General features: G+C 49.9%; 9 protein-coding genes across 9 annotated transcripts; 4 read left to right on the top strand and 5 right to left on the bottom strand.

Moving 5' to 3' along the window:
• Nucleotides 1-50: 50 nt before the first annotated feature.
• On the top strand, nucleotides 51-1,833 carry PFICI_14689 (uncharacterized protein; the record flags this gene model as incomplete). The annotated part of the gene is made up of 2 exons (XM_007843270.1): nucleotides 51-1,289; nucleotides 1,408-1,833. 2 exons carry the CDS (start codon nucleotides 51-53, stop codon nucleotides 1,831-1,833), a joined length of 1,665 nt encoding a protein of 554 aa, XP_007841461.1.
• A 208-nt stretch (nucleotides 1,834-2,041) lies between these two features.
• PFICI_14688 (uncharacterized protein) lies at nucleotides 2,042-2,497 on the bottom strand (the record flags this gene model as incomplete). The annotated part of the gene is made up of 1 exon (XM_007843269.1): nucleotides 2,042-2,497. One exon carries the CDS (start codon nucleotides 2,495-2,497, stop codon nucleotides 2,042-2,044), a length of 456 nt encoding a protein of 151 aa, XP_007841460.1.
• A 991-nt stretch (nucleotides 2,498-3,488) lies between these two features.
• On the top strand, nucleotides 3,489-5,338 carry PFICI_14687 (uncharacterized protein; the record flags this gene model as incomplete). Its single annotated transcript, XM_007843268.1, has 2 exons — nucleotides 3,489-4,559; nucleotides 4,613-5,338. The coding sequence occupies 2 exons, from the start codon at nucleotides 3,489-3,491 to the stop codon at nucleotides 5,336-5,338; spliced, it is 1,797 nt and encodes a 598-aa protein (XP_007841459.1).
• A 2,199-nt stretch (nucleotides 5,339-7,537) lies between these two features.
• On the top strand, nucleotides 7,538-8,632 carry PFICI_14686 (uncharacterized protein; the record flags this gene model as incomplete). The annotated part of the gene is made up of 3 exons (XM_007843267.1): nucleotides 7,538-7,769; nucleotides 7,828-8,157; nucleotides 8,328-8,632. 3 exons carry the CDS (start codon nucleotides 7,538-7,540, stop codon nucleotides 8,630-8,632), a joined length of 867 nt encoding a protein of 288 aa, XP_007841458.1.
• Nucleotides 8,633-12,684: 4,052 nt separating this feature from the next.
• Nucleotides 12,685-13,324, top strand: PFICI_14685 (ATP synthase subunit 9; the record flags this gene model as incomplete). Its single annotated transcript, XM_007843266.1, has 3 exons — nucleotides 12,685-12,796; nucleotides 12,925-13,247; nucleotides 13,319-13,324. 3 exons carry the CDS (start codon nucleotides 12,685-12,687, stop codon nucleotides 13,322-13,324), a joined length of 441 nt encoding a protein of 146 aa, XP_007841457.1.
• Nucleotides 13,325-16,504: 3,180 nt separating this feature from the next.
• On the bottom strand, nucleotides 16,505-16,873 carry PFICI_14684 (uncharacterized protein; the record flags this gene model as incomplete). The annotated part of the gene is made up of 1 exon (XM_007843265.1): nucleotides 16,505-16,873. The coding sequence occupies one exon, from the start codon at nucleotides 16,871-16,873 to the stop codon at nucleotides 16,505-16,507; it is 369 nt and encodes a 122-aa protein (XP_007841456.1).
• Nucleotides 16,874-18,267: 1,394 nt separating this feature from the next.
• On the bottom strand, nucleotides 18,268-19,194 carry PFICI_14683 (uncharacterized protein; the record flags this gene model as incomplete). The annotated part of the gene is made up of 2 exons (XM_007843264.1): nucleotides 18,268-18,579; nucleotides 18,643-19,194. 2 exons carry the CDS (start codon nucleotides 19,192-19,194, stop codon nucleotides 18,268-18,270), a joined length of 864 nt encoding a protein of 287 aa, XP_007841455.1.
• A 573-nt stretch (nucleotides 19,195-19,767) lies between these two features.
• PFICI_14682 (uncharacterized protein) lies at nucleotides 19,768-21,016 on the bottom strand (the record flags this gene model as incomplete). The annotated part of the gene is made up of 2 exons (XM_007843263.1): nucleotides 19,768-20,801; nucleotides 20,851-21,016. 2 exons carry the CDS (start codon nucleotides 21,014-21,016, stop codon nucleotides 19,768-19,770), a joined length of 1,200 nt encoding a protein of 399 aa, XP_007841454.1.
• Nucleotides 21,017-22,250: 1,234 nt separating this feature from the next.
• Nucleotides 22,251-23,443, bottom strand: PFICI_14681 (uncharacterized protein; the record flags this gene model as incomplete). Its single annotated transcript, XM_007843262.1, has 4 exons — nucleotides 22,251-22,573; nucleotides 22,627-23,053; nucleotides 23,110-23,263; nucleotides 23,325-23,443. The coding sequence occupies 4 exons, from the start codon at nucleotides 23,441-23,443 to the stop codon at nucleotides 22,251-22,253; spliced, it is 1,023 nt and encodes a 340-aa protein (XP_007841453.1).
• Between the last annotated feature and the right edge of the window lie 1,886 nt (nucleotides 23,444-25,329).

Genomic DNA, 25,329 nt, shown 5'->3' with positions numbered 1-25,329 from the left:
TGTTTCTGGCCCATCTCCCTGTGGCTCATTCACCCCTCAACCATGCCGTCATGTGGCTCATCAATACCGAAAGTTTAAAGTTGGAGAGCATCGTCGACCATGAAAAGGTCGAATATGCAATCTTGTCACATACATGGGCCGAAGATGAGGTGCTTTGGAGCGATTTCAATGACCTGCCGAGAGCGCGGTTGAAGAAAGGTTTCGAAAAGATTGAAAAGACGTGTGAGCTGGCTCGGGGACGCGGCTTGCGCTACGCTTGGGTCGATACTTGCTGCATCGACAAGACCAGCAGCGCCGAGCTGTCTGAAGCGATCAACTCCATGTTCCGCTGGTATCAGGACGCGGCTGTATGCTTTGTCTACCTATCTGATTTGGGCGGCGACAGCGCCGATTCTTTGCAAGGGGTTCTGGACCATCTACCCAAGTGTCGATGGCTGACTAGAGGCTGGACGTTACAGGAGCTCATCGCTCCGAGGAATCTTTACTACTTCTATGATAACGAGTGGAAGAATAGCTGGCCAAAAGAAGATCTGGCACCAAAGATCTCTGAGATCACCAGGATACCTCTGGACATTCTGCTTCATCAAAAGAGCCTCGACACAGTCTCTATTGCGAGCCGGATGTCGTGGGCCGCTACTCGTGAGACGACAAGGGCCGAAGACATGTCGTATTCATTGCTGGGAATTTTCGACATTAATATGCCAATGCTATACGGTGAAGGCAAAAAGGCATTCTTCAGGCTGCAGGAAGAAATCTGCAGGCGGTCAAAAGACCTGACGTTATTCGCATGGCAGACCTCACCGGGCACGTCGACCTCCAAATACCACGGACTGTTTGCCGAACACCCCCGCGACTTTGCCGGCGCGCACGACCTGCAAATCTCCGACGCCAGGATGCCGTACACCAGCGAGCTCAGGCTGACCAACAAGGGCATCTGCCTCAGGGAGACGGAGCTGGCCCTCGTGCGCTCGACGGGGCATTTCCTCAGCCTCGGCTGCTCGCGTGCGGGATCCCCGCATGATACTTTTATTCACTTGACCAAGACAATGGACGGGTTTGTGAGGACGCACGCCGGCGAGCTGGTTGCTTCGCTGCCCGACTCGGCCTGGTGGCTGTCCCCGCGAGACGTGTATTTGCCCGCGTCGCTCACCTCGGATGATGTGCGCAGAATTGAGCATCAGGATAACCACATGATCAAGTTTACGGTTGGTTCCAAGGTTACCATTGCAAAGCAAATGCCCTACAACTTCTGGGACCCCTTGAACAAAGCCTTCCTATTGAGTAGTGATGTATGTATATTGACGTCCCCTATGCTAACATGTCGTGAGCCGCAAGGACATCTTGCCCATTTCCAAGGGGAAAGCATGCTGTGCCATGGTTTGAGATATGTGAGCTGATGCATAGCAGGTTGGCAGCACTTCTGGCGGGGCGGGCATATACCAGGGACTACTGGAGCTGAGCATGTCCTGGAAAGGCCAATTCCACAAGCGACACCTCATCTTTGAGCTGCGCGCCGACCCCAGCAAGCCGGGCACTTTGCCGGGGCGACCACGCATGGTCCTCAAACACAAGGTCGTTGATGGGTTTCACCGACCCCTCCAGTACTGGTTGGACCGCGACGGGTTCAGGCAGCCCAAGATGAGCGTCCACTTGCGGCAGGAGATCAGCCGGGAGCTACTTTCGAACACATTCACCAAGGAAGGCGAGGGGCTCTCCTCATGGGCCATTACTTCTCAGAAGCTGAGTGAGCCTCCTCCCAAGCTCTACGTGGAAGTGCGCAACACGACCGTGGACACGGGGCAAACGTGGGAGTTTGAACTGGCCTGTCGCTGAAACGAAACACGAGGTTTGCACCGAGCGAGTGTGGAGGAAGTTATGTCAAAAACAACAAATAATTTGGTACTGTATCAGAGCAACGAATATTGCTACTTCTACGCTTTCGGTACAATCAAATGGAGTTGAGAGATTCAAATAACTTCTTCCGCCAATAAGCACGATTCTCCCCGATTCCCGCTTCTATACCATGCTCTACATTCTTCTTTTACTTGCAGGTAAAAGCCGACCTCATAAAAGCACATTTCTTGTCCTTGGTCGAGCAATCGCCCCGGACATTTCCATAACCATCGCCGTACAAGCCGTCCATGTACTTCCAGACAATGCCCATCTGTAACGCATCAAGACTGCCCGTGGCGTTTTGAATATCAATGCTGTGGTCGAGACCGTCGTAGGTAAACGAGACACCAGACTGAACCGTGGCCCACGGTTCGTCTGGGTGCAGAGACTGGCAGTTTGAGTTGTAGACGTAAAAGGCGCATTCTAGCGAGTCCAGGTTGGCATTGTCGCACTTGTAGACGCCTTGGCAGGATTCTGGGCCGGTGCCGATGCAGATGGGATCAACGCCATTGTCGTAGTCGTCGTTGCGAATGGTGATGGCGTATCCGAGGGCGTCGTTGACGCAAGTAAGCAGAAGCACTGCAAAGAGAGGGACTGATTTCATCTTTAACTGGAAGATGGTCTTTGGATTCGTTCAAGTTGAATTGTATGGTTTGGAGACTCTGGCCTACAGGCTTCACCTTGGACATGATCGAGAGCCAGAGCTACTTATATATTGCAACAGAAAAAGCCCATCGCCTCTGATCATACTTGTCAGTCGTACCGATACGCATCTCAGTCTCTTGCTTGCAGTGGGATGGCCTCTTCAACGTATGATGGCGATGCTCGAGGCAGGATATCTTGCGCTACATCGTTGCATCCTCATACCCACGTGGCTTATGTTTGCTTTAATTTGGATTTCTTGTGATTCAAGGTGCCTGAGAGCCATGTGATTTCTGAGATGGATTCTTCTAGTAGGCGAATATAGTCGTGCAGATCTGTATCTCGTCCCCCTAACACTCTTGGTTGCCCAGGTACAAGGGCGTTGGTGTTCATCCAGTTTTATTAAAAGTGTAACTACAGCTGACGAACACTAGTTACACTCTTGAATTTCATGATATAGAGATTGATATTGAATTTAGGGAAAATGGTTCGCGGCCACTCTGAGGTCTTGACAGATGATGAGGGCATATGTAAAAGCAGATGTACCTAACGTGTAAGTCATGAGCGCCTAGCGGAGCGCATCAGAACGTATATTGGGCGGGCAGTTGGCAGTTTCTTTGCAAATCCAGCAGGAAGTCGCTCCAAAATACGAAATTGCATGTATTTCTGTATTTTTGACAGGTTTGCTTTGCAATAATAACGAGTGCATCTGTAATATTGAAACAATGCAAATCATCAAAAAGAGGCGGAAGATTTCCGGGGATTTACGTAATGCGCATTTAGCTTCTAGCTCTGACCTTGCGCCAGGGACGACCAGACGTTCAATGCAAACACGGACAGCTTGTGTCTCTAATGTATTTGTTCTCTCGGGATACCCTTTGCCTTCTTCATGTTGCAATAGGAGGCCACTGTCGGATTTCTTGTCATTCGATCAGGGGGTTAGGAGAGGAATCATGGCGCCGCAGAAGCGCAAACAACCCCACGATGAGCCTGCCGCCGAGAGCTCCTCTGCCGCCCCCCGACGGACGACGCGACACACCTCTGGGGCGGCACCCTCAGCTGGCGCTGAGCCCGAGAAACAGCGTAGAAGTGGTCGCATACGCGCCAATACTCTAGAGAATCCTCAAAATACCATTACAAGATATTTCCTCCCCAAGTCGCAGGTCGGCGACGCGCCAAAGTCCGATAGTGCTGAGCAGACACAACCCCCCTCTGAACAACCCCCAGCGCCAGTGACAGCGCCTACGCCTGCACCTGCATCCAAGCCAACGAGACGAGCAAGAGGCCAGACAGCCGAACCAGAACCAGAAATTGAAGCAGAGTCTTCTATCGCCGTCAGGACCAAACCGTCCGTGGAAAAGAAGCGGTCAAAGCCTGCAACGAGTACAGCGCAAGCTGCGGTACCACCAGCCGTCGCACCGGCATCCCCCAACGTAGCCAAGGCAGAGCCAAAGATACAAGCCAACACATCACGACCGAGAACCTACGTCTCACAACCAAAATCATCGCCCCAGTCACGGCCGCAAGCAGCCCACGCAAACAATTTCACTGATCCTGCGACGGCATTGCCCCTGACGCCGCGGCGCCGGGCTTCGTCTACAACCATTCCCAAGCCACCCCCAACCCCGAGAGCAGATCGCAACATCGATAAGGTTACGCTGGGCGATATCTCTTTCAAGACATGGTATCCATCATATTATAGCAAGGAGGTGCTGGGAGACACCTCGGGCAATATAGGAGCTCGGGAACAAGGCAATGGAGCCAAGATAGGAGGCGGCAAGAAGGAAAAGGAGGCAGTCTTGGACCGACTCTACGTGTGCCCATGCTGCTTCAAATACTCGAAAGAGCTGGTATCGTGGACAGAGCATGTGAATTACTGTCAGAGTCTGGCTCACGTGCCAGGGACAAAGGTCTATACCCACCCGAAGCAGAGTACACATTCAAAACGGCACGCAAAGAGTGATGGACTTGCCACGGACAAGGGTGAGTGGAGTGTGTGGGAGGTTGATGGAGAGCACGATGCAGTGAGTTCTCTTCCATCCGCGAACCTCGCTATCCGGCAACTAATCAAGTATAGTTATTCTGTCAAAATCTGTCCCTCTTTGCCAAGCTGTTCCTTGACAACAAGTCCGTGTTCTTTGACGTGACGGGCTTCACATATTTTTTACTGACCTACACGCCTCCACCGGAGCCCTCGGGAGACACACCCTCTCCCAAGATATGCGGGTTCTTCTCCAAGGAAAAGATGTCATGGGATAACAACAACTTGGCATGTATCCTTGTGTTTCCGCCATGGCAAAGGAAAGGTCTCGGTGCACTTCTCATGGGCATCTCGTATGAGATTTCAAAACGCGAGGGTATCATTGGCGGGCCGGAGAAGCCCATCTCAGAGCTCGGTCGGAAAGGTTACAAGAGGTATTGGGCAGGAGAGATTGCAAGATGGCTTCTTGGCTTGGAGCTGGCAAAGGGTCGAACGAATGAGGAGCTCTTGGTAGATCTCGAGGATTGCAGTAGAGAGACATGGATAGCACAGGAGGATTGTCTGGCAATACTTCGAGAGATGAACTTGGTCGAGGAGACAGGTATGGGTCCTCCCAAACCACGTCCCCCTAGGCAGGAGACCGAAGGTGAAGAAGAAGCAAAGGAGCAAGAGGCCAGCGACGTGCCTCGCGTAAAACTTGACAAGGCCGCTATTCGGCAGTGGGTGGAGGACCACAAGATTGACCTTGAAAGAGTCTGCGATCCAGATGGATTTGTGGAGGGCTACGCGATCAAGGAACCCGAGGCTGAAGATGAGGAATAGATGCTCAATATGCCCTTGATGTTGAGAATATTATCACACTATGTATGGGACTTGCACACTTTTGGTAGCAAATTGAGCAGCAGCATATTGTGTTCTTGCATCTGAGCGATTCTCCAGGACAACAATCAACGTGAATGACAATCAACTGATGCCTGACGATTGCTGGAAGTAGTTTTCTTCTGACCCGCCACGTGCAGGACATTGTCGTAATCAAGTACCTACCTGATCCCTTGTGGGCAAAGTCTTTCGTCGCCGCTTTCCACTTTGTTTCACTTCCAGGGACTGACGCATTCTGGAGCTTGTCACCTTCAACATCTTTTTTTCCACCACGGTTGTGCGCCAAAGTTTGTCGCCTTGCAATCGTTTTGTCACAACTCGGCTGTCGTCCGACTTCCTTCCCACTCTGTTATAAATCGGCGACTCTTCTTCACATCCACCATTTCTTCTTCGTTTGTCACCTGGCTGCTGTCATCTCCCAGCGGTCGTTATTTTCTTTTTTCTTCCGCTGCAATCGCCGTCCAGCTACCCTCTCACTCCACCACATCAAGTCCTGCGATGTCAGGCATTCGCGATGGACGAGAGTAACAACCGTCTTCTCCTCGAGAAGGACCAATCGCCTCAACAAGTACAGGCACACGTTTCCCCTAATATTTCGCAACCTAACTGACTCTCTGCCTTTTCGCCTCAGACAGTGGAACCTCCTGCCTTCCATTTCTTCCAGAAATTGCCGGCCGAACTACGACTCAAGATTTGGCAGGATGCACTGGAATCTGCAGACAGTCGTGTTGTCTTGTCCGCCTGCGCCTGGAAACCCATACCTCATTCACCCCGCCAATACTATCTAATCCCAACAAGAAACCTCATCTCACCGCTTCTACTGGTTCACAATGAAAGCCGTGAAGCCGCTCTCAAATATTACACACCCATGGAAGTCTTTGGCGGATGTGATCCTGATAATTCGACTTCACCACGGCCATTAGGGACTGTTTACCTCCAATTTGACCAGGATTTTTTCTGCCCCGTGTGGTGCTCTCCCAGTGGTCGAATTGATCTAAAATACGCAAGCTGGTTATACTTTCATTGTAGAGAACCCTTCAGCAAAAAAATCTCTGTTCATTACAACAAAAAGCTACTGCTAAATTTCGATCATGATGAAATCAGTCGTTATAACGAGCAAGATTTCTCTCCGCGGGAGCAGCCATATGTTCCAGTATTGACGGAGCAACTGAAACGCCCCCGAAACTATCTGCTCAATCGCTGGGACTACCCAAAACACTATGCACCAACCTCGAAGTCTCAACCCCAAGGATTTAGCCCAGGCCAAATTAATATGTCCTGGAGGTGGGATGAAAATGGGGAGGAGAAGGAGATCTGTTTTGTTTGGTATAATTACCCTACAGACCAGGTCACCTTTTATGATTTGCTGCAATTTTTCCAAGCCTTCATTCGGGAGAGTGGAGAAAAAAAATCAGGGAGAGTCTTCTCTGGAGAGCGAGAGCATGCGAGCATGTATCCCTGGGCCACAGACACATCGAAGAATCGAAGGAGCGGTGGATAGCCGGGGTCTTCATGATGTTATTTCCCCCAATCATGGATGACATAATGATCTTCCTGACGCTAGGGTGATGAGACTGACAAAGACACCTAGTCAGTATGATTGATAAGACACAAAGTGGTGCACACCGGTATCCATCTATTACAAGGCTTTTGGCCGTTCTGCACAGTGACCAGATTCCGCTGCGTGCTACGAATGCTTCTCGGGTGTCTCTTTTTTTATGATGCTGAAAACACTTTGAGGTCCTTGACACACCTGACGACGAATGAATTCGAAAAGTTTACATATTACAACACATGAAGATATAGCACAAGAAAAGGGATTGCAAAATTTGAACTATTTAATTGGGTTATTTGGAGCTTCGTCCTTGCCATGTGGCTTTAGCAATTCCCTGGCCTTTGGCAAAAGGCTACAGCACGTGTCGCTGCTGCCATGACACTCAACATCATTTGTTTATTTCTTCCGTTGACTGCTCTCACAAGTATCGAGCTTTCCACCGAGCTCAAAGCTTTGTTCTTCGATTCCAACAGTGTCCCCCCCTCATCTCTCTTCACTCTAGGCCACAGAACGGCGCAATAAAACTCTCGAGGCCAACATTGATAGCAGATTTTCCTTACATACGACGCTCTCCGTTGACGTTGCCAATGGACAGTCCGCAGCAATCAGCATCTATCGGCGATATGTCTAGGTCCATCCCGCAACCACCGTTCGACCAACAGGAACAGTTGGTTGTCTTCCACAAATTTGGCAAACTCAAGGCCAAAATTCGACGGAGAATCTGGGACGCGGCCCTCAGAGAAGAGGCCAAGACACGCTTCCTTTTATACCGATCCGACATTGGCGTTTGTCCCCATGACGAGCTCCGATCAAGTCTCAGTAAGCATACCATATAACACGTTCCCTCCATCCAGTCTTCTAATAGTCACATGCGCAGTGGAAGTCAACGCCGAGAGCCGAAAGCGGGCGCGCTTGTTCTACAACCTCCAGCTGCCGGTTAGACGTAGTTATTCTTGTACGGAACCCTCTACGGAACCTGGCATGCTACCCCTAGTTGCTTCGTTGCGCGAATCTGAATGGGCAAGGGGGCGCAATGGCAATCGAGACGATATGAATATGCCAATTGGCTGTGTTTACCTCCGACCAAGTTCAGACATCATCTTCTACAATACATTTGTCGATTTCGACCTCATTCCTCAATTGAATTCATTCAAACGTTCAGTCGAGTTAACACGAAGAGATAGAAGGAAATTTCGTCATCTGCTATGTAAGTGCATCCGACTCATTGAATCTCTCACCTACTTTGCGACTCCGCGTGCTTTGCAAATCTCAACTCTTCATCTTCATGTCTGGCTACCATTGGAGGACATGCTCTGTACTGGCCATACTCACTCTGAAACTTGAAGCCATGCTAATGATGGAATGTTCAATATTCAGCGATCAGAATCCCCGAGAACGACCCCCTCATTATCTACGATGACTTCCATGAAATTAAGGACAGTTTTCCTCGTCTAGATTATGTGATCAGACTAGGAGGCCCCTATTCCTGGCTCGATCATCCCGGTACGAGGGTGGTCCGGACCATTTTGACCCAGGGAAAGGGGGTCTTCGAGGCTTTAAAATCAGAATCGCATCGAATCCGTGTCTTCAAAGGCAGAGGCAATCCTCAGGAAGCGGACACAAGCGACAGATACGCCGCCTTCGAAACACTTAACGGCACCTTTCAAAATTTTGATTTCTAGGTCAAAGCTTTAGGATGTCGATTATATCGCAGGAAGGAATGAGCTTATGCAAGGAGGTGAGAGGCACTTGGTGCTTACAGAGTGCTGCTATATCAGATGCCACATTGGAGGTACAAACAGGCAAAGAAATCTCTACTCTTGCATACTTGGCAGCAAAAACCACAGAGCATGAGGTTTTGGCCACTAGGTACATACTCGCAAAGACATTTATTTGATCAGCAGTTCCAGTCTAGAAGCAAACCAACGGGAATCACTGCTTGTAATAACGAGAAGATTTTTCTCCAGAAGCACTTCAAACCAAAGACTGGCGGCCTGGTTCCATTAACCACCAAGCCACTAGAGAAAAGCAACATCTTATCACAGTACAATAATTGAACTACATCCACACGATCCATGATCCACAACCTGATGACTCTAATTCGACACCGACCATCGTGACACGATGACGGGAAGGTGACGAGTACACTGACAGGCCGTCGGTTTCAACGAATCAGTTGCTCGGCTAGCTCAGTTGGTTAGAGCGTCGTACTAATATTCTCCTACAAAAAGAATATCAAGTTATGCGAAGGTCCTCAGTTCAATCCTGTGGCTGAGCAATTTCTTTTTACTCTCTTTTTTGAGTCCCACCTCCGTGACTGAAGATAATGGTCAGTCACCAGCACAGTAATTGCAAGTCATGTTTTCTTTTATTCCTTTGCATCCAATCACATTGTCTTGGTTTATTTCTTAAGGTGTTTTTTATCTTTTATTGATTGCTGTTATATTGGTTTGTCTGGTTCCATACTACAAAAATCCAGCTACTTACTAGCCTAGTATCACATGAAGGATAGACACTGGTGACTTATTATGTAACCAGTCTGGTCATGGTGTGAGTGGTTCACTCCCCTTGCGAGGGCCAGACATGTGTTATTGTCGTAGCCAAGTCTAGCTTGGAATGTCCTTCCAAAGCTTCTGTTTATGGATATTCTGCGCCCATATGGCTGTGACATACTTTGTCCGAGATCCAACCGGGCCATGGGACACTCGTGGTCTCAGACACGGGAGCAGGATCCCGGGGTTTGAAAGACTCCATTTCTCTTGAAAGAGCAATCGCTATAATAGTCATGCAGAGATGCGCATTCCATGCACACAGTGGACTGACGTACTAGCCTTGCCAACTTGCATGCGATGACAGTAGCACCATCGCGAAATTCTTGCACCCGGACATGTGTGTAAGGAGAGCAGCACTCATGTGTTGGTATATTTGAGAGGTTTGTCTCGAGCATTGTATCGTTTTCGAAGTCACTTGACCACTGGATGGGACAGGCAGGCTTGCCTCGGCGTGCTCGTGGTTCGGGGTCGGATTGCGGTTCAGATACTCGGGGGCAATTCGTGATCGTGTCATCCTAGGGCAGTGAGCAGAATTTACCAGAAAGTCATCCGGGTACGATTGCATGTGTATGATCTTGATTAGAAAGTGCTGAGTCGGTCGGATTGCTTCACCGCAGAATGCGCAAAAGCTTCAAATATCGACGTGGAACTAATCTCGAGGAACAAGTGTCGTCCATCGAGTATTGTAGCGCGTCGTGCAAAAACGCGTCCAGTCGAAATGACCTACCACCGTGTACTCACAGCTGCAAGCATTCTGCTGCCACAGATGGATTGGCCCCTTGTCATTGCTGCAAGGATAGCTAGCTGCTGACGTGACGACAACCGACAAGAGTGGTAAAAGAAAAAAATTCTCAAGGTTGCATTGCATGGCATGGCATTGGCGTGACCGGGCCAGTACAGTACAGCACAGCACAGCACACACATGACAGCATGGCAGCAACTCTCAACAGGCGAGCATGTTGCTTGAAATGCACATGAATAGGCACGTTTCCTCTGCAGCGGCACCAGAATGGATGTAGAGAGTATTCGAATCGTCGTCTCCAGGACTGCAATAGGAAAATATGCGGCGATTTATATCGGGTCCGAGAGAGGCAAGGACTGAATTTCCTGCCCTTTGGGTTGACTTGCTGCAGGATTTGGTAATCTTCTTTTCCCCTGGTGCAAAAACGGAATAAACAGGAAGGAATCGAGCCAAGGACAGACATCATCTGCGCCGGTAAATGATCAGAAACGCCAACAGAGCGGGCAAATCAGCTGAATTGCGCAGGTTTGCGGCAAAAGGCCAAATAGAAGCAATAGCATCTCTGGCCGAGTTCAGTGGGCGGCCGAGTCCATTTTGAATGGTATCCCAAAACCCAAGTAGCCTGATGTGCCAGTACAATATTGTGTGTTCGTGATTCGATAGAAGCTCGGCGACATCGGGGGCAGTATTCGCGCGTGAAATTTGGAGTAGACGCAGACATGTTCGAGAAATAGGAGACGGGTCGGGATTCCATTCGAGAGAGGCAAGGTGCAATATGACAGCTCGCCAAAAGCTTGTTGTTACCAGTAGCAGGATGCGGATGCGCAAAGTGTGTGCATTTTTTCCAGTGTCGGGTTACACAGCATGTGCTGCTTGCTTGGCTTGCTCTCTGCAGCCCGTGGCCAAATGCAATTTTTGGGTGCGCTTCCTTTTGAGGCTCCCCAAGACTCTAAATGGGATCCCGACCTGCCGGCATTAGCGATGACGTGCCATTGGCCGAAAAGTTTTCTAGATCCGACCCGCTTTCATTTCCTCAGCTTTTGGGTTTTTGGTTTTCTTGGGGGGGAAAATGTCGTCGAGAAACATTGGGATTGAAATCCCCTATTTTAAATCTCTCGCACCGCGTCTCACATACACGTCTGTTGCAGTGGTGCTACTAAGGTAGGTGTATCTTGGCTGGAAGAAGTCCATGTTTCTTTTGTCTATACTGCCCCGTGCGTTCCACAGTGCGGGATATTCCCAAGACCCCCTGCTGCTAGCAGAGTTTTACGTTTAAAATGGCAACAACATTAATCAGTGGACATCTGAATGCCAGACCAGCCTTGGTAGCAAGCCTTGTCTATTGCTTGCAAGAGCCCTGTCATATTTGCCGTTGTATGCTGGAGCTTATCAGGGCCCGAGTGAAAGTTTCCCTCACATCTTCTCAGATCCTGTCATTCACAAGTAAGCTGACACACGGCACAGGATAGAATCAGCAAGATTGACTTCTCTGGTTATGCCAATTGAATGCTGGAGTGGTAGCAGGACCAAGTTGACCGCGTTCTTGTCAAATGGACCAACAGCCATTCTCATCGTTTGTTGCAATTCTCTAGTCATCACCGTAACTTCCCTCCGTTTCCACCCCCCATTCCCATCCAAACCGGCTTGGCCAGTGGCCAGTCACCATAGCAAACGACGCAACCTACTATCGAACCAGCCGCCAAGTGGGGACCTTTTGCAGTGGAGGTGACTATTACCTTTTTGTCTATTCTTGTTCCGTTTCTGATTCATGTCGCCCATGAGCTTTGTAAACTCAATTGTCCCCAAAGGCCCAATCCCGTACAACTTGAGCGGCTGTATTGGATGGTTGCATAGTTTCTCCATTGCGTAGGCTCAAGAGTCCGTTACCGATAGTCATGAATCACGTAGTGTGCCACACCTTTTGATCAGTGAGAGAAGCAAGAACAAGAAACAAAGGAAAAAAGGCCTCAGACTTGCTGCCGCCGTTGAAAATCGAAAACGGGGTCATGAATGGTGAGCAGTTGAGCAGCACAGTGACAGTCGAGGCCCACCCGAAATGACCCGAGCCACCCTGTCGCCTTGCGCAACCACCAAAATATCCGGGCGCCCTTGTCTCTTTTGGGTAGCTCCAGCAAATTTTCTCACGAGCTTTGGTCTTTTCTTGATCCACACAGTAGTCAACGCCGTCGTTTGTCTTTCATCTTCTTGGTCGATCAGCCTTCGATTGTCCGTCTTTCCAGCTGCAATCGGTTGCACCGCACTCCAGACCGGCTGTCTTTCGTGTCCACCTGTCCCTTCGTTTTTCCGAGCTCTCCCTTCCCAACTTTCCAAGCTCTTTTCCCCAGATCACACAGCTTCTGCTCCTTCCCATCCATCAATCTCAAAGCCACCGCAACTTTCCATCCACACCTCTCCCCTCAAACCATCCACAACCATCACAATGGCCGCCGTCCGTGTTGCTGCTTCCCGCCTGGCTTCGTCCATGGCCACCAAGGCTGCCCGCCCTGCCATGCGCGTCCAGGCCACCGCTGCCGCCAAGCGCAGCATCACCAGTACGTGAAAACTTGCTCAACGAGCGATAAAAAACTTTTTTTTACTTTCCATCGAGCTCAATGGCCTCCATCGAGAACTCAATTCATCTCAATGGCCTCCGACAATGGCTAATCGAATCCCTTCACAGGCAACGCTTTCCAGACCGTCAAGCGCCAGCAGGCTTCCCAGATCGTCAACGCCACCACCCGCCAGGCTTTCCAGAAGCGTGCCTACTCCTCTGAGATCGCTCAGGCTATGGTCGAGGTCTCCAAGAACTTGGGTATGGGTTCCGCCGCCATCGGTCTGACTGGTGCCGGTATCGGTATCGGTCTCGTCTTCTCTGCCCTCCTGACCAGTGTTGCCCGCAACCCTGCTCTCCGTGGCCAGCTGTTCTCCTACGCCATTCTGGGTTTCGCTTTCGTCGAGGCCATTGGTCTTTTCGACCTCATGGTTGCCCTCATGGCCAAGTTCGTACGTCATTCCCGGAAAATAAAAATACCTCACCTGATGAAAGGACTGAAATCTAACTCAATGAAACACAGACCTAAATGGTTTACTCCCACATTGCGGAGGCTGGGCTCACACAACGCTCTCGACTGTGTGAAACGCGACCGAGTCGCGATGGATCGTGGCTTCATCCTGCCATGGTTCGTCCTGTGTTCAATTGGGAATCCAGCATAGACGATAGAGGCATAGATTGGGGACGCAGGGGCTTTAGATGGAAGGCTTGCATAGCAATGGATCTTTGTAGACAAGTACCGGAGGTGGACACCTGTCAAAAAGTCTTTCGGGACCTGTAAAATATACACCATCATCTTCCCAGATTCGTCTTTCTGGATTCGGAGACCAATGGATGAGCATTTCCCTTTGTTTACATCAGAACATCTCCACTTCAAGATTGTTGACCTGTGCCTGATGACTTCATCCGACTGCTCAGAACCGCTGTATCCCAATTGACTTTCAATTGGGTCAACCGAGCTGATACGCATCGATCAACCAACTTGGCCAGTGCTCGCCAGTCCCTGTCGGCTGAGCTATCTCTCGCGACTTCACGATCTCGGGCTGCAAGGCCACCAGCAAGAGGCTGAATGAGGGCTTTTTTTCTGCTTGGACCCACTTCTGTCCAATACCCTCGGCCACTGCCCAGTGTTGTCCGCAATCCCGCTCACAGTGCCCACTCGAGCACACCCAAGTGCTCAACCCCCACTTGTCTTGTTTTGACCCCATCGTCTTGTCTGTTTTTCCAATCACAGAGCCCGCTTGGAAGCTCGTGGAGAATTCCATGGTGTTGAGGAAGCAAAGTTGCTAAACCTGAAAAAGAAAGATGGGCCTTGGAAGAGATAAAGCCCCAGATACCTAACTGTTCTTGGCAATGGTGTTGTCTTAGCTGGAAGAACGAGATCCACGGCAAAGATAGTATTTGACCCAGGCCTTCCCCAGATCTTCTTCAGGCCTTGTTGGATTCCTTATCCCGACTTCGTCGGACCTAGCTCGAGGCCACGAGGTGAGGTTGCCGACCACATTGTTCGACCCAAACCTCTCGCAACTAAAGTTGAGCCGCACTCACCAGAGAGAGAGACCATGGTCATGCATCGTTCACTTCTTTTCCAAAGGTGTCGCCCGCCAGGCAATATGAGGACACTGTGGCATTGTCGATCGAAGTAATTCCAGTTGGTGCCAAAGACATGGACGAGTACACAAACACATGGTCCAGTGCCATGTTCCCATTGATAAAATCACTGGGTCAGCCAGCCTCGATTGTTCACCTGCAGGCAGAAGATCTCGTACTGTCCGTTCGATATGAACCGCACAAAAATCCAAGTGGTTGGCAATTCCATGCCCCGTTGCAAGATATCCTCTGGTAGACATTCGTGTCTTTGACAGACGTTCTGTAGAACGATATGGCCGTGTTGGTCTTCGTGTTACTGCCCGAGCAATGGCTTATTAATATCTGTTGACTCTGGTATCCCATGCGAGTATACGTCCGAGTATACACTTTTTGTTAACAAGTGTCGACGCCTGGCAGCTGAACTGTGCCGCATGAGCCAGAGGGAGCGGGGACTATCATTATCGCATGCCTCGGCGGTATTATCCGAGTACCAGCTATATTGGCGACGTCTGGGGATGTCTGCAATCATGCTGGCAGTGTGGCTGACAGTTGGGACGACGATGGCATAGTAGCACACGCATGCGTTCGGTTCTCTACCATGTTGCTCAAGGTTACGAGTCATGGCCGCGATCGTGGTGTGCTGTGGACGACCTATGGTAGGTTGTCGGCATCCAGTTCCGTGCTCAGCTTCTCATCGGTTCGGCAATTAGAGAGTTTACTGGTCTCTTGTCGTGGCGGCGTTGGTGATGGCATCTCTCGTCAGACTTGGCAATTGGGACACGAGGGGAGAAGTAAAAGAGAATTAGAGTGTGGAGGTGAGTTGAAGTCAAAATAAGGCCGGGGGAACTTGGGGACTTTTGGGGGAAGTTTTGGTTTGTGGGCAGTGCCCATATACCTGGCTGGCATTTTAGTAAGGTGATGGAGGGAAAGAGGAACCCAGGGAGAGAGGGATTCGAAAAGAGAGGAAGGCGGGCGGATGAGTTGGAGTAATAGGTTTTGTGTGTGGACGCTTTCACTCACTTATTTGCCCTTCTCTTCAACACCCCCCTCTGTACAACCAATCCTGTTTCGGCTCGTTGCCTCTTGATGGCTGCTACTGTTGCTGCTGTTTCTCCCTCCTTGAACAAGGTTGGGATTGCATTGCGTTGGGGCTTGGAGTTGCGTCGCATCCAAGCCGGGAACAGTGGCCGCTTTCCCCTCACTCTCATACGCAGGTTGAAATGAGCATCAGGTGATTCGCGTACGACCTACTCTTGTGTGTGCGTGCGTGCGTGTGTGCCTGCACCTCGCATTTGCAACTGCATACACGTACATTATATCTACATCTTCTGCCTTGCAAGAAGCCCCTTTTGCCTGTGTTCTCTCTCATCGAAACCTGGCCAGGTCTGGGAATCCCCCGCTGTATCCTTCGTCGAAACCACTGAGTGGCCTGAACCCTCTTTTCCCTTACCCCAGAACCCCCCGGATTTGCAGGCGGTTGACCCCACAAAACCGACATGGCTCCCGTCCTCCCGCCCTCCGAGCCTCCACTTGCCTTTGCTTTTTTCGTCCTATTGCAGATTCATCTTACGACACAATGGCCGCTATTAGAAACCAAGTTGCCACCTCCCTGTTCAGTCAAAACAATCGAGGAATGTCACTTCTCAACAATGTCAAAAAGGCCCGGCACGTTTTATTCATCTCTCGTCAAAGGATTGGTTTGCGAGACGTGTCTCTCGGGAAAATCGTCTTATAAGATTGTGGTTTGCACTAATTTCTTAACTAAATGGTGACAGCTGCAGGGTTGAATTCAGTTCATAGTTCAGCGGGTGGCTGACGACAATCTCCTCCAAGACATTTGATGCAAAGGGACTTGGGTTCGGTACATAAATACGTGTACAAAACGCGGCAACATGACAACTACCGACTCGATTCTCTGCTGACGAGACGACCATTCGATCCCTGCCGTTGGCTGACTCAGTGCAATTGTACAAGCAATATTGCCTCGAATTTATCCAGCTTCAGCATAAAACAGCATACTGATCTGCAAGCCTGCATACCAGCATCTGACCGACATCCTCAAGAATGGCAGTGCGTACAGAACGATCCCGCCGCCCAGCTACTAATCTCTCTTGTTGGACTATTCCTCCTCCCGCACTACCAATGTTGGCTCCGAGCGTTTGAATCCCGTGGCCGAAGACTCAGTATGAACAACACGAGGATCAATCTTCTCTTCTCGGACACCCAGTGTTGCCTCTGAACGCTTGAAGCCTGTCGCCGAGGACTCCAAATGAACGGTACGAGGGTCGATCTCAACCTCCCCCACGACTAGGGTTGGTTCTGAGCGCTTGAAACCCGTGGCGGAGGATTCAAGATGGACGGTGCGAGGATCTCTTTCTGCCTCCCTCACATTCAAGATTGGCTCGGGTTCAGCGGCTGGAGCTGCCCAGACACCCGTGGCAGCAGTGGCAATGAATGCCAAAAAAGAGATGAGACCCGAACGATGCATTGCTTTGTTGTATGGATCACAGAGTATAGCGAACTGATTTGGTACAAGGACAGGTGCAACCGGAAGGGGCTTTGGGCTCCATCTTGTTGTTTCCACGAGGTGATGACCTTTGGGCACTCTATATATCTGGCAGAGCCTGGCATTCTTCTGCCAGGCTATCCGCATCCAGTGCGATACCGAGCGCTTACACTCTGGTTATCTCTCTGCTGCGGTTGATTGAAACAGCATTTTGTGCTCGGCTTATGGATAATCCAGCTGAAACCACATACGAATCGCGCAGATTCCTTTGCTTGATAATTCGCACCAGTCACAGTCGAGGACCACACCTGGTGTGGCAGCTATTCGAGACCGCGTCAAGCAAATCACGATCTTGGACTTTCTGGTAATCAGGTAAACTGAAAATATACCTCGGTGTTCTCAGTATAGAGAGCTGCAGAGCTCGGTTGAGGATTGAAGCCACCGATCCTGCGGCGACCTATCCTCTGTCATCGCCGTCTTGACCGTTGGTGGAGTAATGCTAAAGGCAAGGGCCTGACACCAGTCATGAAGCTCAGAAAGCCTTTATCATCCAATCGGTCAGACAGATGAGAGCCACAAAGCACACGCGAATGGGTTGATCAGCAGTTTTCACAAGATGCATGTTGCACCTGTCTTGTGCAAGCGACTTGATTCATCTGACCAACCTAACCAGTCTGGAGCTTTCCACTAGAGCAACGATCCCAGCCAACTTTTGCCCATTGTCGAATCATTGAAACATCCAAGACTTGGAGTCACCAATGCAACTGGCCTGGCCACGGCCATAACCATGGTGTTTTGTAGAACCACGTCATTTTCATGTACGATGAGCGGCCCCCCACAATAGAGACGACCTTGTGCTTCCAATTTGGGGTTGTCATTGGTTGAGGTACGTGGCGGTGATCCTGGCCATACCCGCAGCAGCTGTTTCTGCACAGCCCCTCATCTCTGTGTGGACGTTAGAGACAACGCATCTCCCAGCTTGCTCGTGGATGCCATGAAGAAGAAGAAGAAGAAGAAGATGCCCTTTGTTTGTGTTGAAAATGCAGTGAAATATAATTCTAGTATATAGTTTGTATATGTGGGCACTCTTAGCAGTAAAAATGAAATCAGGACTTCCCTCCTCCTCATCCTGCTCAACTCCATTTTTGTTGGCCGTTTGGTGCAATGCGGCGTATTGCAGCCCTCATCAAAAATATTCGCGTCGATTCCACAGAATGTTCAGCCAAATTTTGAAAATCGATCGTTCGAGGCCAAAGGAAGACTTTCCCATCGTCAGGACTACAAGATCGACGTGTTGTCGGGCACCCATACAAGATGGACAGTAAAAGGTCGCCTATACTGAATGAAAACACGCTGTCAGGCTGAAGTCATTCTGCTCAATTGGGCTCTTTCTGGCCATCCAATGCATCGAGAGCTTGCATATCAGTTTCTGATATTTCAAAGTCAAAAACGTCGGCATTCTCCTTGACGCGCTCCTCCTTCTCGCTCCTGGGTAACGGAACCCACCCCTTTTGCAAGCAATACCGGATCAAGACTTGTGCTGGCGACTTGTCGAGTTTCTCTGCGATTTCAGCAACGACGGGATCATTCCATCTCGCGCCTCTAGCCAACGGCGTATGGGCCTCGAGCACGATGCCATGCTCATTGCAGTAGTCAACCGTCTTTCGTTGCTGAGTCCAGGGATGAAGCTAAGATAAGAATAAGCATTCCAGCCTCAATCGCGTAAAGTAGAAAGAACCCAAAAGAACTACCAGGATCTGATTGACAGCCGGAGGCCACACGGACGCATACGACCTCATCTCCTCGAGATGCTCGGGCGCAAAATTGCTCACGCCAATGGCCCGAGCCCGACCCTCGTCGTGAAGCTTCTCCAGCGCCAACCACATTTCCTTGCGATCCTTGGCACTAATGCCATAGGGCGTGTGAATGAGGAACAAATCCACATAGCCCTGCTCCTCCTCTCCGTCCCCGCGCGCATCGATTTTCTCGATGCTCTGCAGCGCGCGCAGGTACGTCTTGCCCTTGCCGAGACGAGGGTAGCGAATCTTGGTCGTGACAAAGATATCCTCGCGCGGCAAGCCGCACGTCCGCAGCGCCTCGCCCACCTCGGCCTCGTTTTGGTACAGTTGCGCCGTGTCAATGTGGCGGTAGCCCGCCTCCAGCGCCTGCAGACACGCCGCCGTCGTGTCGGGGGGATCGATCTGGTAGACCCCAAAGCCGAGGACGGGCAGCTTGGCGTCCGAGTCGCGCAGGGCAATGGTGGACTTTAGGCTTAATTTTTCTGCTGCTGCTATTGTTTCCATCTGCGGATGCTAAAAAAGATGTTGAAAGAGTCCATCTTGAAATCAGTGATCCCTCCTCATTATATTCTGTAGCTACAGGCAGACACCAAAAAGAGCCGCTGCGGCGCAGTATCTTGGCGTGATCGAAGCCATACCAATAGCGGCAGCCGTCATCTATCTCAGCCAATAGAAATCGGCCTGGACAATTGAGTCAGATCAGATTATATTTAGAACCAAAGTTAAAAGAAGACAATGTTACCGTATGAACAAGTGGAGTTGACAATGTACAGAGCTTATTTAAGATGTATATGAGTAAGTTAAGAATTGAGAAATATTATCGGAAGATCGATTGTGATGATCATTTGAGATGAGAGAGGGGATCAACAAGAATTGCACGTCATGTTTTGAAACTGCATTGGGTCTGTCGTGACGAGCGTTAGGTATCCTGACCAAGAACAAGAAGGAACGATAAGACGATGTTATTTATCCTGCTACATAAGATATAGTGGAGCTACGACTACTGCCAGAGGAAAAATTTAGCATCCTTCCAAATTACAAATAACCGGTCAAAGCATGTAGAATCCAAGGAAGCCTCTAACATGGATTATAATTGTCCTGACCGTATGTAGCATTCAGGGTCACGTTTGCCGTGACGTAGCCCGTCTCAAGACGTATCCATGTATCCAGTTCCGAGTTTTCCAAGCCTTGCTTGGTGACGCGAACTTGGCGAGCACCACGTTGCCATGATCCGTACCCGCCGTATCCAGAGTGTTGGCTGAAGCAAAGGTTGAGTCCGTTCCCGCTGACCGTCATTCCTGGTAACAGGCCATTCCATTTGTAACACCAAGTATCACCGTGGTCGTGTCCGGAAAATACAGCAAGTAGACCTTTAGTCGAGACCAGCGCCTCCATGAACGGGACATCTTGGCCGCCGTAGGAGCAATCGGCGTCGTTACTTCCATCTACACACCATCCTTGGGCCTGTTGAGCTAGAGGTACATCGTCATTGATGCCAGGCTGCTTGCATTCATTGATTCCCCTTTCTTGAAGTGCAAGCGAGGCATTGGTGGGAATGTGCACGAATGCCAATGAAGGAATGACTTTGCCATGGTGACTGACCAGATCGGTGTTGGTGTTAAGGAACCAGTCGACCACGCTCTCATCGACCCAATCTGGCTGGCCGACCTTGTTTCCCGACTCATCCTTGGTTTGATAGTACCATCCGCCCCTCGAGTCAAAGAACCAAAGCAATAACTCCGGGGCGCAATCGGAGGTGGCGCATGACGGGTCGTAGACGGGCAAGTAGTAGTTCGAGATGCCAGAGTTTATACCATCGACCATTTGCCTAGTCCGCGAGTTTTGAAAGAGCATTTCCCGATCCAAGATGGTTGCACCCGTAATGTTGTAATCGTAATCATGATTGCCATACGTAGAGGCCCAAGTCAAGTTCCTCTCGATGAATGGAGCAACAATTTCGTCGACATAATGGGTACTGTTCTCTAGGAAGGTGTTCTCGCCCGTGATGAGGTCGCCATTCAAAACCACCAGGTCAAGACTTTCCTGATTCAAGACCTCATTAAGGACTTGCACCGAGTAAAAGTCCTGCTCGGGTCCAAAGCTCCATGCGTCTATAACGTTGTTAGACCCGAGTCGAAGATGGTCGATCCGTTGACTTACTCTCGCCAAAGTGCAGGTCTTGGAATATCGATATCTGAAAGGAACCTTGCTCCGTGAACATCAAGGAGGGCAGAGTAGTTTCACGGCTGCTGGACTGCGCGTTGGGCATAAACCTTTGTGAGGACAGCCCGGCCCAGTGCAGCGAGCGCACAATTTGACTAAGCATATTCTCTGATCAATGTTGGAGACGACCGACGTGGCATGTCGGTGATGATGCCCGGCGTACGAGGAATGACTTTCCAGCCGGTAGGCCTTATAGCTTGTGAGACTGTGTGCAAGGTTGAAACTGGCCAGGTCTGGCCAACATAATCATGTGGGAGATCCGCGAGGATCCGTTAATGATTTTTGGAGAGCCAGATGACCAGCCGTAACGTTCCTTGACAGAGCATGTTTATTGAATGGCAGGTCTAGGAGCAAGAGTCGTGGAGCGCAACTGCAACGGCGTGCCGCCATGCAGAGCTCTTAGTGGCTGAAGAAGGTGCCGACTAGAAAGGCCAATATGCGTCATCCCCATTTGCATTGCAACCATACAAAAGAGGTTGCGGCAACCTTGGCTGAATGGTGGATGGAGACTGCTCTAGTTAGTATTATTTGAGACTGTTTATTTGCACACAACTCCAGGTATAATTTATGCATATATCCTCCATTTCGACTCGAGTGTCTTGAAAATTGGAAACCATCGCGCCTTTGCTGCTTCTTCTAATGCGTCTCCTTGGCAGATGGGCGCGGGCAATAGACTCTAAACTGGACGCGGGTGTTCGGATTCTGTCTCTTACGAAATCTCCATTTCATGGCTAATGTCATCATCTTTACAGAACCAAACGGCATGCTGAAGGCTGAGTAACATCGTAGTCTAAGGCAGTCCTGGACAGGGCGCACCTCCTAAATTAAGCTTACTTGTGCAACCCGCGCGATACCCCGCAGTCTATTCGCTCGCTATACTTGGACCCAATGATTTGCTTGCTATTGACACGAGTGTTTTATCAACAGAACCTGATTGGTTCTGACCAGCCATGCTGTTGTACTTCTTGACCCTGGAATATAGAGTATGTACATTAATGAGACCCTCGAATTGTAGGGAAATGTTACTGATAGTTCAAATTTATACAGCCGTCATCCAGCCACGATGAGGGGATTTAGCTGTTTCACCCTGCGAGTTGGACAGTTTAAAGATGGAGTGAGCAAACGGCGTCGATTCTACTTGATATATCAAGAAAGCATGCAACAAAGGCGGAGACATTCGAAAAGCCAATGTTATCATATTAAACTTAAGTCGCAGACTCGCACATCTAATCTCTAATAGAATCACCATACTCCAGTATCCAGAAACCCACCAATCATTACATCGTTGAACATATCCATCCAGTATACGCCTATAGATTAGACTAGACATTGAAACATTACTCATCGCTGTACACATATTCAGAACATATGGTGGATCCTCCAACGTCCATGACATCGCCGACGGTGACGTTGGGGCGGATCTCGGAAGCATAAAGAACGTGATTGAGCGTGGTCACGTTGCCGTCGTCGCCAAAGTAGTCGGTCCAAGCGGCCGTGGGCTCGGGGAGGTTGCCCTGCTGGATATAGCTGTCCTCGGGCACGTTGCGGCCTCCCATGTCGGTCAGACGGTTGTCTAGATCGGCTGACTGCCATCTCCACCACTGGGCGTCGAGCCAGGTGCTAAATAAAGACATGATGAGTACATTGCTTTGACTGAAATCTAGAGACTTTGAGGTAATTTACTGGTGGAGGTAGAACATAGGATCTCCGGACTCAGGACGACATCGACCATGACGCCGCCAGTGCCACCGTGACCGGCGTTATGGGGGCTGGAATGCCAGCACTCCCATGCTGACGTGTAATTGTCAATCGCCATGCACTTGTCCAGGTTCGACTGGCTTGCCTGTTGCAGCTGGGCAAGATTGAGAGAGCGACTGAGGCAGTAGTCGGACGGATCGACACCGAGACGTCGCAGATGCAGGGTCAGATTTGCGAATGGTCCCGTGGTGATGCAATTGTTGTCACCATCGCCGTCACCACCGAAGGCGTCGGCCTGAAAGACATCAGCCGTGGAAAGGTCACTCAATTCCGCGTCAACTGTCTCGTCCCAGTAGGGGATTGAGCCAGTGTAACCACATTCGTCCTGGAGCAGCTCGGCATGGACGGTGACATGATAACGATGCCAAGGGAGAAATTGGCCCTACATAGAATGATTAGTACAGGCGCAAATGCAGACCAGTTGGCTGATATTCATACCACATCGTGAACGACTTGTGTCTGGATTATATGGTTATGCTGCAGATCGTCCCAGCGGCTCTCCGCACCTTCGACACCGGATTGTGAAGGTGCTGACATGAGACATAGCTCCGCATCAATGTAAGCGGATTTTTCGTCATCTGTCAACATTGACCTGGATATAAGAGTGAGAAATGATTGCCTTGAGATCGAGGGTCGACTTTGGAATCACTCACCATGGCTTGCGCTGTGTTTTGGTACTGGTACACTCATCACGTCTGGTCAACTTTGGCAATGCCAAGACAGACGGAATGGTGGCGACCATGGCCGCGGCGAGAAGAGCTCGTCTCATCATGTTGCTTTTCTTTGAACGAATGTAAGGTTCGGCGTCTCAACGAATGTTTTGAACGATTGTAAAGATGAAATCAAGCTGATTGTGATGAGGAGATACTCTCCGTGGTAAACGCTGCCTTTCACCTCCTTCTTATACTCAAGTCAATGGCTCCCATTCCAGGGTTCCAAGCTTCGTGGAGCTCACGAATATATCGTATTGCAACTCTATTTTCGTTTATGTCGTATCCGCGTAGTCCTCTCAAAATGTTCAAAGTCGAGTGAGAGATAAGTCTCAGGTGAGCGGCCGGTCGTGTAGCCCAATTGAGATCCATAAAAGCTAGCATGACGAACCTTCCTCAGACTGAGCATGATGCATTTTTTCAATATTTCAACCTGGACTTGCAGATGTCCGAGCCTCGTGGTGGAAGCGGTCCCACCGCACCGCCGTCATATCACCGCGGGTGGATCGGCCAGGATGAGGCGAGATGGGGGGCCTCGCTAGGCTACGCGCCCGTAATGCTTGAGCCTCATCTTTATCGAAACGGGGTTTTATAGGCCGACGGATATTTCATGCATCCGATATCTCGAGACTATCGAAAGCCTCCTTGCGTATTGTCCGGCGAAGTGTATTCCTCATATTTTGCTTCACCTGAGAGTATCTGCAAAGGTGCAAAGTCGGAATGTTTGCTGTTGCATACTTGGATCCACAATCCCCGCAATGAGCGTTTGGTTTACAGGAGACATAGTCAACATGATTTCGAAGTGGTAGAAGGACAACCAAACATTGTCTCAAGGAGCACAACCGAATCAAAAGTACGTTCGAATGGACATTTTTTGTTTGTTCAAAGGACCCGTCCATCTCACCTTGCGTGGGGACAGATCTACGCGCTCGAGCTTGTCCAGACCTATCGGTAGATCCGGAGTCGTTGATCGGTGCTATCATTGCCGCGATTGCGATCAATCCTAAAGGTTCAAGTGAACCTCTGTCAGTTCCTGGTACGTTGGGGTTGTCGATCCTTGGGAGCCGCGCGTCTCGCTCGTCGAGTGCCTGCAACTCCTGCATAGCACATAGGGCACGGGGATGAATAAGCGGATGAATCAGCGAAGGAAACACGCGTTCAAGCCGAATTCCTAGGTTGCCAGTGTAACTTGGCAAGCTTGGCACAACTTATAAGACGGAGCCGAAGCCCATGTCCCACTTAACCCACACTGCAAGCCGGGGCCGAATTAGCACTATACAAAGTACTATCACGAGCACCACCATTCACGATTCACCGATTAATCACCCGGCCGGAGAATTTCTCCAGGGCAAAACACCACCCAAGGCCACCGTTGACATTATTCTTGAAATGCTCGTGTGAGCCATGCATGAGATAAAAAAAGATATCACCTAGCGAAGGAATATATCTTGGCAGGTGGATCTCTTGCTCAAGTGCCTATCCAGCCGATCAGCCGATGCCGGCTTAAAGTCAATGCACTTGTGGCATCGACACTAGGTAAATCGGTGAGCAAGGCTTGCAATTGGGGCCGCTTACACATTTGATCCATTTCGTTGGTAGGTAAAGCGCTTTGATAAAGTTTCACAAGCAATCACTCCACGACAGACAAGAAACCCCAGGTAACTGGGATATGATTTGAGCATTTACTACCCATTCTCGCACCAAAACAATTGCGCCAACGATCAACGGTATCGAACATGATGACCGATATGTCCGCTGTTTAACTCCTGCAATTTCCGCTCAAAGTCGTTTCCACTTGCAATTATTTGTCTGGCTTATACCTCGAGGTATCCTTGATACGGAGCACCAGCGAGCAAACTGTTGAAAACCCCCGACTTTGGCCTTATAAGCGCACACCACCATGGCTACGATAAAAAGTGATGATATAACATAAATTAAAAAAGAAATA

The sequence above is a fragment of the Pestalotiopsis fici genome (assembly GCF_000516985.1).
Source record: "Pestalotiopsis fici W106-1 unplaced genomic scaffold PFICI_Scf_13, whole genome shotgun sequence".
Classification (NCBI taxonomy): domain Eukaryota; kingdom Fungi; phylum Ascomycota; class Sordariomycetes; order Amphisphaeriales; family Sporocadaceae; genus Pestalotiopsis; species Pestalotiopsis fici.
The sequence above is the reverse complement of the archived record's forward strand: the minus strand, read 5'-3'. Positions and strand labels throughout refer to the sequence as shown.